Source organism: Anguilla rostrata, chromosome 7 (assembly GCF_018555375.3).
Source record: "Anguilla rostrata isolate EN2019 chromosome 7, ASM1855537v3, whole genome shotgun sequence".
NCBI lineage: Eukaryota > Metazoa > Chordata > Actinopteri > Anguilliformes > Anguillidae > Anguilla > Anguilla rostrata.
In genome coordinates this window covers 14,338,122-14,353,622 of record NC_057939.1, presented here as the reverse complement: position 1 = coordinate 14,353,622, position 15,501 = coordinate 14,338,122, and the positions used below count along the sequence as shown (strand labels likewise).

Here is a 15,501-nt window from a genome sequence, read left to right as displayed (position 1 = left end):
ACATACTACTAGGCCCTTGGTCCAGTTCTGTACAAGTAGACATTTTAAAATCAGTCAGTAGTATTTGAGTAGTCTTGCACCCTGCCCAGTGCTTGAGGTGGGTATGGGACGCACGGCATTGAGTTAACCAAGTTTGTGATTCATGATTATCATGACTAACAAGATGATACACTTTGCTGTAATAACAGGTGGCTAGATTAGAGTACGCGCTAATGCAGCATGGATAATAAGTGGGTTACTCCACAATGCGTCTTTACAAAGGAAGATAAGCTTGCACTTTTATCTGACACAGACCCTCTCTCTTTTGTTGAGACCTTGTCAAATCAATACGCTCTTTACTGAAGTCAAATCATATTTGGGCTCGGCTGTTCGCAAGAGATCACTCGAAATTAACTTATGTTTTTGGAGAATATTAGCTGCAAAAATTATACCCAGAGTGTGCATGGAATTAAAAACTGAAATCATCTTTTCTCATTTTAATTTTAGCAATTGGTTCAAACAGCAGGATAGTTTTGTTGAAAACTCTCCCTTCGTTCTGTTCAAGGAGGACTTTTGCTCTATGTTACGGTTTTTATTATCAATAGAAGCCTGTTTTTCCCCTCAGTCCCTTTCCTCCCTTTTGTTAGGGGAAAAAATCCATTTAAGTAGCTGAAGGTCTGACACAAAGCAACTGCTGAATTCATGAGACTGCAGTCTTAATTGATTATTTGTGCCGAGCTGTGTATCTGTGAGTCTCAGGACACCCAGGGGAAATAATGTAAAATAGGTAAGAAGATTAAATGCAGGAGAATTGCTTTCTGCCGACTGTGTTATTAATCTTTTCCCCGCTCTCACTCAAAAAGGGTATTTCATCCGGGTTTTCCCATTAAAGGAGAATCCCCGAAGCTTCCTGATCATTAGTGGAGGCTTCGCTAATGGAGATTTTATAAAGCGATATGGATGAAGGGGAAAGTGTTTATTAAGCTTTATTTTGGTGTACTTTTGGAGCAGAATATTGTTCTGCCCATTTAGTCCCCCAGGTGACAATGCTTCAAAAATTGCTTCTGCTCCTTTTTACCACCTTTGTGTGCTTCACCTGTGGAGTGTATTCATAAGATGGATTCCCACATTTTAAGATTAAGGTTAAGAATTTTTATTTGTGTTGTTTATTCCTTATGAAGTATTATAGAAAATGAAAATGTTATGGTCTGATGTTTTGAAGTTACAGAAATTCAGGATCTTTTGGGTTGGCAGATATTAGTGGGGACATAATATATAAGAAACAAAAAGGTATTTAAGATTTAATAAGGAGAGCTCAGGCACATTTCTATTCACACTTATTATGCAAATTTTATTTTATGACAAAATTTTCTAACTTATTGTCTTGCTTGATTGACTGCACATGTTTAGACAGTTTGTTGGATTGGGGTGGGGATAGAAAGACTGCAAAAACCGTCCAATGTGCAACTCGTTCACTCTACACTAAGGAATCGATTGTTCTGGAAACCCAAGGGCACGACCAAGCTTTATGATGCGCGCAGTTTCACAAGAAATGAAACTCCTTGAATTTAAACTATCTTATTAGAGGAAGCTGTATAAATGATCAGTCCCATGACCTCAGGACCACAGTGCACTCTGTAAGGCGATATGCTGCCCCTGCAGGTAAAGAATCAAGACCCTTTTACAAGACGGCCATTAGTACCCACTTCAACATTCAGACAGCTCACAAATAGGGGTCATGCCTCATGTTCAAACCTGATAATTTCACACGGGCCGGATTGCTCCTGACTGTTATTGCACCTGCCTCTCGCCTACAGCAAACCCATCCCTACCTTTAACAGTGGTCTCTAGATCATCTTTTCAGGGTTCATCCAGCTTTTGGAGGAGAAATTCCTTTACAGAGTGTAAGGCAAGGGATAGAGAAAGGTGCGGTTGAGATTTAAAATAAAGCTTTGGGAGTTTTATCTCTCCAAGATAAATTCCCTCATTTAAAGAGCAGATTAAGTTGTGGCTCTTAGTTCTTGATGTGACGCGCAGTGTAGTCCATGATAATTATTGTATCTGTATTCTGAAACTGTCATGCATGCAATGGGGCCCTTGTTATCTCAGATAGAATATACATTATAATTTAGTCTGACTCTCAACTTTCATGTATACAGTACATGCAAGTAGAGAATCAACAAACTCATTAAAAGTGAACATACTAACTTCTAGCCCCAATAACTGCAGGCCCCGATAACCATATTTATTCTTGTCACGACATAGAATCTGTCTTTCTGTAATATCCGTCTTTCTTTTACCTTTGAGACAGAGAGCACACAGCAATATCGATGTGCTCTTTTCTCATTACCTTTTCATTTTCCCGTCATTGTTATCCAGCACTATAGGGTAAAGCAGGAGCACGCTGCTCAGGCTCCCTCTAAAGCCCTTGTCTCCGGGACCTGCCACCAAGCAGTGTTCCCATTTAGCATTCTGCAGTGACCCCTTTTTTAAAAGGTCTCCTGCCTTTCCTGTCAGATTGTAACCCTGGAGTTGCTCCGAAGTCGATTGTGCAGCCTAGCTTCTACATCAGTTTAACCCCGCCCAACAAATTCTGTGGATGCATTTCAGTGCCGTTTTTGGAATATGTGGTTTTTAAAAAGGAATATTATCATATTCATCATTTGCAACAATCTGAATTAATTTCTGATACCCTTGTACTCATTTTAGTTGCATTTTTTTTTATCTGGCACATCAGACATGACTGTAATTGCTTTCTCCCTCACCAGGGAATTTCCCATCCACTGTTTTCAGATTCACCTAGAGAGAGAAGTGACAAGTTCTGGATCAGGTTCAGTATGGGGGTGAAGCCGGGGGAGAACTAAAATTTCATTAAAGATATGGAACTCCAATGCACACAAGCATGCTTGGTAAAGCTCAGGTTCCCTGCAGTTTTTTATTAGATGCTTTACACAATCATTAATTTTGTTAACTTTTAAGTCTTGGAAAGTAATGGGTAGCCAGTTGTGCAGATTCAGGATGGTGATGGGCACCATTGGCTTATGCACAAATTTAGCATGTTTGCTTTACTATTCTGTCAGAGGTGAACCTCATTGTTTTCATCCACTGATGTGAATCGGCTGTGTAAATGTGTTTGCATTAATTTTCCATTGAATTCATTGGAAATGTCTATTTTTATTTGAACCACCTTTGATCTACTTTCTCCTAATGTGTTATACAAATAGCGGAGAATGAGGATTAGCCATTAGTAACCCGTTACTGCTTTCTGTGGTTGGCCTAGAGAACTGACTTCAGAGAACTCTTCAGGATGCAATTTGTTCTTATGCTTTGGTTAGTGTGACTGAAATACAAAGAATTTATACTTTTACTTTTTTGTCTTCGATCATGCACTGTGGGTTTAGGGCCAAGGAGAGTTCTGTTCAGTTTAATTATTTTTTTTAAATGAACTGTGAAAAATGTTTGTGTTCTCATCAAATAAGCCACAGCTCCTTGTTATGATTTTTTGCAACAGCTGAGTTTGTTCTGATTGTGGTCTTCCTCTTTGCTGTGGTGGACTCACATTCTCTCACAACTGATATTCCTGCTCTAGACGCCCTGTTTTAAATGTTCCCGCACACCATCTGTGCACTTGCTGCTCACCCTGGTCTTCACTGTAAATGTCTGTAGCTTGGAGTCAAAGTATTTTTGCCTTCAATAACTGTAGAGGGACTGTAGGTTGAAAAGACCAGTTTGGTGAGTGAGCTTTGGTGATTGCTGACCTCGATAAACTGTGTTTATGAAGAAAAAGATATTTGCTTCTAACTGAGGGTCAGGGAAAAAAATGCTGATTGACTCTGAGCTACAGTAGGTTAACAGAGGTAGATGGCGAATAGTGTTCATGCAAGAATGGCCATCCATTTTGAATACGCTCAGTATCACATGCCTTCCGCCTTTTTCACACGGCAAGACACTATTGAAGCTTTAATTGAAGAGAATTGATATTTTGGGCTGATTAACTACATTCTTGTTGGTCTGTCTTGCATTACAATAGAAGAGTGTGGCAGGTATATCCACACAGCAGGGTCATTGGGGAGTTCTCTTAAGGGCATGTTTTGAATTATTGAAATCAGCCGCACAGTTTATGTGCAACTTAGTGAAATAAATCCACTTGTGCAAGTATGCGAGAGAAAAAGCAAAGTGGCGTGAATCAGACTGTTTCAAAATGATGCAATTGTGTAATTGTGCATCCTTATTGGACTCATCAGGGACCTTTGTATTGCTTTGTTTAACTTTGTTTTTTTGTCTACACTTTGTGTACAACCCAGTTGTAATTGTAAAAGGCTTCATTTTTTGTTGCTATTGTGAACCCACAGGCTTGAAACGAATCGCTTCATCTTATGGAACTCTCATTGTTACCTTAAAATATTATTCATTGCACTTGTGAGGTTTCTGAATAACCGGCATCTCATTATATTTAAAAAGCTATTATCTGTGTTTTAATTTGTGTATGTGCACATTTAAAATGCTATTTATAACTGTCATTGGAATTCTGAATATATCTCCATATTTTAATCAGTGAAACATTTCAGTAGGAATTTGCATGTAGGAGCTTACTTTTGAATGCAAAAGGTATAAAATGTAGTAATGTAATGTAAAACAATCACATAGTACACGCAGCAGACATTTTGACCATTACTTTCACAGACTGTATGTATCAAGGGGATGTAAATTTTATTTTTGATTCACATTGACCTACTGTTGATTTCTTATTACATTAATTCACCAATTTCCTGGAGATAGTACAGTACATTCATAATTCATGTGGAACCAATATTCGGGCCAGTTGCTAAGTTGAAGTGGGTAAGATTCTCAAATATCTATATTTCTTTCTTTTAAACACCAGAAATGTGTTATAGCTGATATTTTTTACAAGTGACAGATGCCAATAACATGCCCAGAGCAAAACATATACATTTCTTTGATTGCACAGTAATGACCTATGGGAAAGTAATGGTGCGTTTTAGACAAGAATCAACATATCTTTGTTGAAAAATAAATGCAACCTGTACATGGGCTTGTTTGCCAATTACTTGTTCATTTACTGTTTTATTTTTTATATAAAACCGATCTGATGCCCTTATCCAAAGATGTCTGCGTGGCATTCTGAATTATAGCGTAGGAAGTCTTTGGCCATACAGGGAAAAATGTGAAGGATTAAAAGTCAATATCATGTCATATTGATGTCAGAAATACAGTATTTTCTATTAGCCAGGAATGAATACATGAATACATGAAGACAGCATATGCTAGTATCTTTCAAACACATAGAATAAGACATTGGCACAGTTCAGACAGTTCAGTGGAGAGCAAGGAGAAACATATAAATATCCTGTTAAAAGCACTGAAGAGTTAACCTGCCACAAGGGTTCACAGTGTCTCACCCTTAAAAGAGGCAGCAATTATAAATAATTCCTCATCCCCGTTTACAGAGAGTGCCATTTATAATATCCGGATGTACAGCTTTAGCTGTGTGAGGTTTATGTCTGTTGACTAAGCGTTACACTTTTGCCTCAAGTGTTGAGGGGCAAAAAAAAAAAGGAAAACCTCAATGACTGCCATTTTGTGTTTTGCATGTGCATGACACCTTAACGTTATACATAAGCATAATTTGAAACACATTAGCTTAGATTGGCATATAAAATGAAGATGTAACTCAAGAAAGTAGAATTTATCAAATATTATTATATGAAATATAAGTCATAAGGACACTGAAAAATCAGGCTTTATGGATTGTTTATTGTTTTGATAAATCTTGCTGGTCCTGTGACCCTTGACCTCTCATCCCTCGAGTCTTTTGAGTATTTCCATTGATGTTTTGTTAAACCCGCTCTCGTACCAGACTAAGCATCTCGTATAACAGATTCCACTATAGCCTCTTATAACCGATGCATCTTTTCGCAATACATCATATAGCTTTTTGTACACTATGGCATAACCTGGAATGAACAATTGGCTTTTGTGTTAATATGGCAAAGGAAAGCAAGGAACTCATTTGATTCAATACAACATGCTTAAACGGGGAGTAAAGAATGCCCTGGGGGTACTTAACATGGTTCGATGGAGGACAGTATAGAAACAGGAGCTGTGTAGCTTTGAGCCGGAGGACGCATAATCAATGCTAAGATGATCTAAAGACTGGGCCTTGAATCACTTTGCAGAACTGAGCTGTCAATGGATAAAGGGAGGTGTGCAGGGAGACACTAACAATGCATTATTTTTCTATCTTCGCTCAGGTTTCAGTAGGAGCTTATCAGTCCTAAGGCTGGTGTGGAAGTCCCTGGACAAAATGAGGTGTTTCCGAAAACGTTCTACCATACCACTCCTCGGTGTCCTGATCACCTGCCTTCTCTTTGTGAACCTGTATATCGAGGATGGATACGTACTGGTAAGACACTATTTTCACATTGGGTGTAGTATAAGTGCAGAATTTGCAGAGATTCTGTGTGTAATACACTCCTAGAGAGTACATTTTACTCTGATAGCTTGTATTTTAATAATGAAAATATTTTTAGATTTTTTTCCCCATTTAAACTGATAAATGAAATTTACACTAAATATTTAATTGTTTGTGCTTATTATGTATAGTTCATGTAATTACTGAAAAAAAAACAACCACAGGGCAACCTTTTCATCCATATTACTACATTAAGAACTGTAACACTCATTGTGTCAATCTCTGTTCCTTACCCACAAAAGCAGTGTTTTTAATATTTTATGGTATAGACCCAGACTGAAAGTCCATGGCTTATTCATGAGGCCATTGAAACTTTGTGATCGCAACACGCTATAAGTATTTGTTGTTTAAATTATTAAGGCTGTGTGAACATTTGAAACAAATTGGCATCCTTACCGGGATCATTAACATTTAATTAAATTCAAGCAGGTACTGTGGTTTCAGAGATTTGGTCTTTGTAAAAAATGATCTTGGGGGGTTTATTCAAACACAACAGACTAAATAGAAACATTCTTATCTTAGCTTTTTATCTACTGTGGGCAGTAGCATTAAACCCCTACATAAAGAAGGCTGTTATCTATTATTTCACTTCACTTTAGTAAAAAAGTAACTAGTTTTGTTTTATTTGCTCTTGTTTTATACCGCTTGTTTTCCTTTATTTTAAATGCTATTATTATTATTTATTATACATCACATATTTGATTCTCAAAATCAATGTTTACATTGTGTAATTGTAAAAAAAAATCTATTATACTTACACTATTAATTATTGGCCCTTTACATAATTCAGCAGCAGTACTAATCACTGCTGCTAATCATTTAATATACATTTTGAGCTTAAAGAGATGAAGAGAACATCAATCTTCTTGTGTATAATCCCCTTGTAATCATTTTTTCTGTTTTTTCTGTTTGGTGAAAATCAATTATAGGAAGGGGACAAGAGACAACTGAGAGAGTCTGCTGTACACCAACTGAACTCTGAACGATACGTGCACACCTTTAAAGATCTCTCAAATTTTTCTGGAACTATAAATGTAACATATCGTTACCTAGCAGGGTCACCTCTACCAAGGAAAAGTAAGTATCTATATTTCAGCAATTACAGCAATAATTCTGTAATGCACTTTATTCCAATTAAATATAAATGTAATATATAAAACGGACTTTAATAATTAATCCTTTAACTCAATAAATCAAACCATACAAATTCAGGAAACCCCAACTATCTTCGCTAATCAGCAACTAATTTGAATATGATTTGCATAATGCTAAAAATAATTTATCAAAGTAAACATTTCTGCACTGATCATGTGCAGTATACTATGTTAAGATCAGATTGACTGCGCCTCAATTAAAGATATTTTCTCGAGAGATTAGTGGTAGTCATGCATACAGTTTTGTTTTTTGTTTTTTCTAATTATATGTTTTCAGAAACAAAAAAGATGAATTTTAAATTAAACAAAGAGTTGTTATATCCATAACCTTCTGTTAAGAAAATGCTTTACAATGCAGAAGGTGATAAGACTCAGCAATCTCATAATCTTTGCGGAAAGTGTCTAATGAAAAAGCTTTTCTAATTACTCACAGTCGCACTTGTCTTCCAAGCTACTATTTAATGTATATTAATCTGAAAGTATTCATTATTGCTTGTTTGTGCCCACAGAATATTTGACCATTGGTTTGTCGTCTGTCAAGAGAAAAAGAGGAAATTATTTAATGGAAACCATCAAGTCCATTTTTGACCAGTCCAGCTATGAGGAGCTAAAGGAGATTGTGGTTGTGGTCCACCTGGCAGACTTTGATCTGGCCTGGTGTGAAAGCTTAGTGCAGGACATCTCCAGGAAGTTTGGCCACCACATCATTGCTGGACGCTTGCTGGTCATACATGCACCAGAGGAGTACTACCCATCTCTGGATGGACTAAAGAGGAACTACAATGACCCGGAAGACCGGGTCAGGTTCCGGTCCAAACAGAACGTGGACTATGCTTTCCTCCTGAACTTCTGCACCAACCTCTCTGATTTCTACATGATGCTGGAGGATGATGTCCGCTGTGCCAAGAATTTCCTGACAGCCATGAAGAAGGTGGTCAACTCCAGGGATGGGTCTTACTGGGTGATGCTGGAGTTTTCGAAGCTGGGCTATATTGGGAAACTGTACCACTCAAAGGACCTGCCTCGTCTGGCCCACTTCCTCCTCATGTTCTACCAGGAAATGCCCTGCGATTGGCTGCTCATCCATTTCAGGGGTCTGCTGGCGCAGAAGGACGTTATTCGGTTCAAGCCCTCCCTCTTTCAGCACATGGGTTACTACTCTTCCTACAAGGGAGCAGAAAACAAACTGAAGGATGATGACTTTGAGGAGGACTCCTTTGATATCCCCGACAACCCGCCCGCCAGCCTACACACCAGCATTAACGTGTTTGAGAACTATGACGCCACCAAAGCTTACAGCAGCGTGGATGAGTACTTCTGGGGGAAAGCGCCATCTACAGGAGACTTCTTTGTGATTGTCTTTAACAAATCGACCAAGCTTAGCAAAATCAAGATCATCACAGGAACTGACGATCGGCAAAATGACATTTTGCATCATGGAGCCTTAGAGGTGGGGGAAAAGTTAGTGGGGACCAAAAAGGGAAAGCAGTGTTCATCATATATTACTCTGGGGGAATTTAAGAATGGGAACATTGAGGTCCAGGAAGTGGACCATAAGATTGCATTTGACATTGAATGTGTTCGAATTGTGGTCACATCCAGTCAGAAAGAGTGGCTGATTATCAGGAGTATAAGCCTATGGACTACACAGCCGCAAAGTCAATAAGTTCTCCAGTGGAATGCAATCCTCCATGACCACAACGCCAACAAACTATTTTATTTGTCTATTTATTTATTTGTTTATTTTTCTATGACTTGAAAATAGATGTTTCTTTTTGGTTGCTTTTACTATGCTTTTAGGAATATTTTCACAGAAAACGAAACCTGAAATCTGAGTGGTGACCTCAAACTTTACATCTGAAACAAATATTCTTGGTCTTGTTGTTTATTAATTTATTCACTTTTTCTGATAATCATGAGTAGTCCATCCAGTATATTTATGTAATTTATTTTAAACATGCAATTTTATCTCAGCTTTATACATCTATACTGTTATTTTGTACTTGACCACCTGCCTGGTGCTTATTGGTGTGACTTGCTGAGTATAGTTACATCAGAGAAATCATCCCTCAAGCATGTACCTTAATGGAAATCCAGATCTCAAATGTGCTTTTGAACTGGTTTGTACAAACTGTAATAATAGTGCATGTTGATCACCAGAGACTGGGCAGTTACTGCCAGTTCTGAGCAAGCTGTCTTTCTGGACTGTGTAATATCGAGATAATAGATACTCTGATGGGGCCTAGAAAATGTTCATGAGGGAGAGCCTATTCAATAGTTTGCATTAGATGGTGTGTTGCAGAAGAAAACCCCGCCAGTCATAAACAGAATGTCCAGAGCCGTACATTTCCTATTCTGCTTATATCGGACAGTTTTTAAATGACAAATTATTATTATCAGCACCACCGCAGCAGACCTGATGTATAATTCTCTACTGTGTGTGCCCTGTTTCACGACTGACAATATTCCAGTTCAGACACACATGACCAACTTAACTCACTAAAACAAAAGTAAGCTTCTTCTTCTGAATATGCAAGGTGAATTTTTGTTTTACCTTTGAAAAGACAAAAGGAATCTTGGCCTATACCTGGTTTTTACTATAAATTGCCAACGACATTGTGTGTGTGCGCGTGTATGTCCGTGTGTATGTGCGTATGTTTGTACAGTGAGCTCCATAATATTTTGGACAAATACTTTTTTTCTTGATTTGGCTGTACTCCACAATTTTTGATTTGTAACAAAACAATGCATGTGTGCAAATTCTCAGCTTTCATTAAAGGGTGTTTTTTAATATACATTTTGCTTTCACCATGAAGAAATTACAGCACTTTTTATACATCGTCTGCCATTTCAAGGCACCATAATGTTTGGGACAAATGGCTTCACAGGTGTTTCTAATTAGCCAGGTGTGTTCAATTGCTTTCTTAGTACAGGTGTGAGATTGTAGGCTTTTGATATTATTTTGAGTCTGTTATAGGCATTTGTCAACATGAGGATCAGAGTTGTGCCAATGAAAATCAAGAAAGCAGTTATGAGGATGAGAAATAAAAAAAAAGGCTACACTGCAAGAAGAAGGCCACTGGTTAGCTGCAAAAAAGGTCGCCAGTTTTTAAATAAAATCTTTAACCACATGTGAATTGTTTGATTATAAGTCTTAAATTTGGTGGGGTGGTTTTTGTAAAGCTGGGAGTATACTTCATACAAGGTCAAACTCAGACGAAAGCAGTGCCACATACCAACATTTGTAAGCTCATTGCAGCATCAAACTGTTCGTTTAGTGGCACTCCACGCCAGTTGAGGGCGCAGATTCAGATTTTGTGGTTGTGACAACCACAGGAAACACAGAAGTGACAATGTTTCTGGCGCCATTTTATTTTTTTTATTCTTTAGCACTTAATTTGTAGCCCATAGTGTGCTTGGTTTGACTTAATGTGTAAAAACAGTCTATTGTTTTGCTTTATATGCCATATATATTTGCATATTTTGTATTTCGTAGACTGTGTTAAAATAAAAAAATGCACAGAAAGAAATGGCTATGGTAAAGGAGAAGATACTTCAACAGATGGATGTTGATAAGTCACTTAAATGTATTTAGTGCATGCAAAAAAGAAACAAACAAAGAGAAGATTGTATGTTTGTCTGTTCAATCAAATGAGGAGAACACAGCCAATGTTCTGTAGCCACACATGTGATATTTAGGCCAGTTGCAGGCGATCTCTGCATTGACATTGCTGTAGAGCTAGTTTGGCCAGGAGGGATGCACTCACCGTGGTGGCCAAAGTAATTTATTTTGTACAAACTAGCCAAAGTTTATTTCCGCGGCATTACATCCAGCTTTAGTGTTGTTCGTAGTCCTTCTGCACAACTGAAACTCAAGAGGAATGTCACTGCAGTACAGAGTACTGTGTTTGTTTTCCTTGACCATAAGAAAGCCATGACTGGAGTAGGTGTCCTAGAGTTACATCATGGCAGTCTTTTTCCAAAATAAATTGTGTTGACTCCCCCCACATCCACTAGCACCCATTACAGTGGTGTTCCTTTTGACTGAGAACTTATAAAGAAATTGCCGTTTTAATTAATAGCATTTCATTAACAAAGTATTACATCAATATTTTATGAGATTTTAACTTTTTGGGGAACAGTTTTTCAGGTAGACATTCTGTGGCTCAGTAGAAATATATTTTAAAAGCTATATAAATCAGTATAAGCAGCTGATCAATGGTAATTCATGACCCAGTAAAACTATTTTAAACTCAATGGTGGGAAAAGATTTATTTGTTTGTTTGTTTGGTTGTTTGTTTGTTTACAGTCTTCCAAAAGGAAAACAGGCTGAAGACATATGCTGCATGTTTACATGTCTAACTAGATGGAATTTAAATGGCATTTTAGGAATTAATGGTTTATTGTACTGTGTCCACACTTAACATTTATGGTCAACATATGGGGTTTATATGCATTTATTATTACAGTACAGCGGCTTACAGTTTGGGTCACTTAATGTGGTGCATCATTAAAGTAGAAAGAATGTGAAAAGCTGTAAACTTTTTCTGTGAATTTTTCCTCACATTGTACGTTACACTGTACTGTATGTATATTGTAAAATGATAATTACTTATATTTTTTTACATATGTATCAATGTGGTTGTTATATTGTATGTATGTATATATTGTATCTAATAGCTGTTTAGATAAAGTGTTTGAATGACATATCTCCTGGAGAAAGTGTGTGGGTGTCACACAGACCTGACGAGTTGTATAATTATAATTTATTGTCATTTTTATTTTTCTGATAAATGTAGAATGTGAACAGCTATGATAATCCTCACAATGTTATAAAGGTCTTTGGTCACATGAAGCTCTTAATTCAACTATAAGGGTCCAGTAGAAACTGGGTGCACTGTATTAGAATCAAGACTATGTTCTTAGTCAGTGTTTATTTGATGCTGAGCATTTTTATTTATTTATTTATTTTCTGAGGTAGCATTTTGCAGTTTTATTATTTTGAAAACCACTTTTAATTAAATATTTTGTCCGTTTTCTTGTTTATTTTTCTACTCACATAGCATTATGTGGTTGCTGGTTATAAAAATTAATGAAAGTTGGCAATTTACAACAACAAAAAAGAATTCACAGCAGGTGTTATGGTGGTGCAGTGGATAGGCTAATTGGTGAGTATAAATTGCCCATAGGTATAAGTGTGGGAGTGAAAGGTCTATGTGCCTTGCAATGGATTGGCGACCTGCCCACAATGTATTCCTGCCTCTTGCCCAATGCATGCTGGGATAGGCTCCAGCCCCCCATGTGACCCTGACCACAAATGAGCTAGTTAGGTGATGGATAGATGGATGGAAAACACACCACTCTTGTTTAAATGAGAACTTTAAAGTTAAGAACAAGCCCTAAAGTGGATAGCTTCCAGCCTCAGTTAGCAATAATATCTGCAGTATAATTTCCAGAGCCCTGTGTATTGCTTACAGAACATTGAAATTTTACTGTCTCTGATCCCTCCACAGTTCAGATCAAAATATCCCTATATTGCTCATTTTATTCCTACATACGCTTTCTGGTTTTTGAATAGGCCATTCTTCACTGTCCCTGGTTTCTGTCTGAAAAGGGCCTAATTTTCAGCATTAAACAGTGTGAACGGCATGAACCTACAGTAACATTTGACCTAACCATGAGCCATGTTTCACCTAACCTGTGCATGAAGGCCCTGGCCATTTTAATGTATTCTGCTATTAGACAGAATATGTACAGTACATCTGCCTTCGGTTATCATGAATGCATGTCAGTATGAGTCTGAGCACTCAGTAGAAGACCAGCTGATTCTGAATGAAGCAACATTCCAAATCCATCAGTATTGCATTAAAAAGAAGTCTTTTGAACATCATACTTGAAATGCCTCCTCCATGACAATTATGATGCCTAGAGAGTATGCATACTCCATTTGAATGAATTAATGTAAAGTTTGTACATAATTAAAGTAATGTAAGGATTGAAAACATCATCAGATAAAACTATGTACATTTTTTATTTTTATTTATTCCAGACATTGGGAAACAAATGTGTTAAAGCTAATATAAATATAAACATATTAAATAAATAAATAAATATAACACCGAATAAAATAACATATTTCTGGATAGAACAACAGGATCAGGCTTATGGGCTTGCTGATGTGTATCATGGTTGGAAAACAAGCCTTAAGTTTTAGGCTATTGCCTGACATACTGCAAGATATCCCACAGCATTCTGATGTGAAAAAGTATGATTTTCAAATTAATATTTGGGGTAACAAGTAATGCTCGACCATCACTCTGTCTATACAGCAGCTACATCCAGGATTTTGAAGGTACCATTAATCCTAAATACCTAGTCGCTTTGCTATCAGTTATTTTTCAAACCACTATTACAGAATAGTCAAAGGTTATCTGATGCAGTGTTTTCTAAAATAATGTGTGACAGTCATCCATGGATGAACATGAATCTCAGTTCTAAGTGCTCACGCTGACACACATGCACACACAGAGAGAGAGAGAGAGAGAGAGAGAGAGATGATCATCATCACAGACTCCATACCATAATGACACATTGAAAGAAATATTAATTATCTATGTTACATTATACATTTGCATGGCAGACAGCCCTGTTTTATATTTTACGTTCTTATAAAAAAAATCACTTAAGCACAGCAGGCTATTGAATGAATTCAGGGTAAGTAACACGCACAAGGGTGCAATGCCCCTCCTGGGAATCAAACCTGGAAGTGCATTTTATTATTTTACACTTTTATACATTGACGTAATCCAGCTCAAAATATTATGACATGCGCGGTTTATTCATCTGTCAGAATCCCTATCTGTGAGAAACAACTGCTGCTGGGATTCATGTACATCTGATTTGTTGTAAAGATTTTGTATGGCAGGAAAAATGTTTTTTTCAGCTAGTTCATAACTTAGATTTTGTGACAGCAGAAAATTATTCTATTACTCAGACTTGCCTCAGAAGGTCAGTACATTGACTGTGATAATAAAATAAAAAGACTGTGTTGTGTGAAGCATCATTTTTTTAAAGCAATCAGATTTCAGAACCAAAGTGAGTTTATTTACTCAGTTATAGGCTATATGTATCTAATAAAACCATCCTTTTCCCAGGACTTTTCTTTTTCTATGTTTAAGTAAGACTGTACTATCATCTGAATGTGTTGCTTTATCTACTTTTCAGCATGGAGAATGTTCGTTTTATTATATTAACCGTTTCCTTCATTAGCTATTATGCAGAAACAAACCATAAAGTCCCATGAAAATATAGATTAAAAAATATAAAATGTAGCCCATTATGTAACTTAAGGCAGGCACCCATACCTTCACACTGGCAAAATCATTCTGCAAACAAAAATGCACTGCTACAATATGTTTCCAAATTATTACTTGGGAAATGTATATTCAACATCAATCCCAGCACACGGACATACGTATCTTAGAATTATTAATATGATCATCTGCACTTTGGAATGTGTATGTACAATGAGGTAATGTTACAATGGGGTAATGTGCTGTGGCTTGCATTACAGTTGAAAATACAAGGGGAAAGGTAGTACACTGCTTCACAGCCTTTCAATGAGGTGAGTCTGAGCATCAGCAGTGATGTTGCAGAAACTGCTCTTTAAATTTTGTTGCTAGCTGCAGGTTAAAGGTGTCAAAGTGGTCAGGGAATTAAATTCCTCAATGTCTCTGAGCTGGGCCAGGCAGCTAGAGACACCGTGGAATTGATTCCTGGTTGCTATGGCACCAGCAGAAATTGTAATTAATAGTAACTACAGAGCTGAGCGTATCGAATGGAGACCATATGGGCAAGTACAGTATATAATATTAT

The 15,501-nt window shown here is 37.1% G+C and overlaps 1 protein-coding gene across 5 annotated transcripts in view; it reads left to right on the top strand.

Moving 5' to 3' along the window:
* Positions 1 to 13,022, top strand: part of mgat4c (mgat4 family member C) — a 138,184-nt gene extending 125,162 nt beyond the window's left edge. For all 5 annotated transcript variants that reach the window (XM_064343013.1, XM_064343008.1, XM_064343009.1 and 2 more), the window contains 3 exons: positions 6,252 to 6,403; positions 7,402 to 7,549; positions 8,136 to 13,022. In XM_064343013.1, coding sequence (XP_064199083.1) covers positions 6,305 to 6,403; positions 7,402 to 7,549; positions 8,136 to 9,292 — 1,404 coding nt within the window. In that variant the 5' untranslated portion in view covers positions 6,252 to 6,304 and the 3' untranslated portion in view covers positions 9,293 to 13,022. The remainder of the gene's footprint in view (positions 1 to 6,251; positions 6,404 to 7,401; positions 7,550 to 8,135) is intronic.
* Positions 13,023 to 15,501: the final 2,479 nt, after the last annotated feature.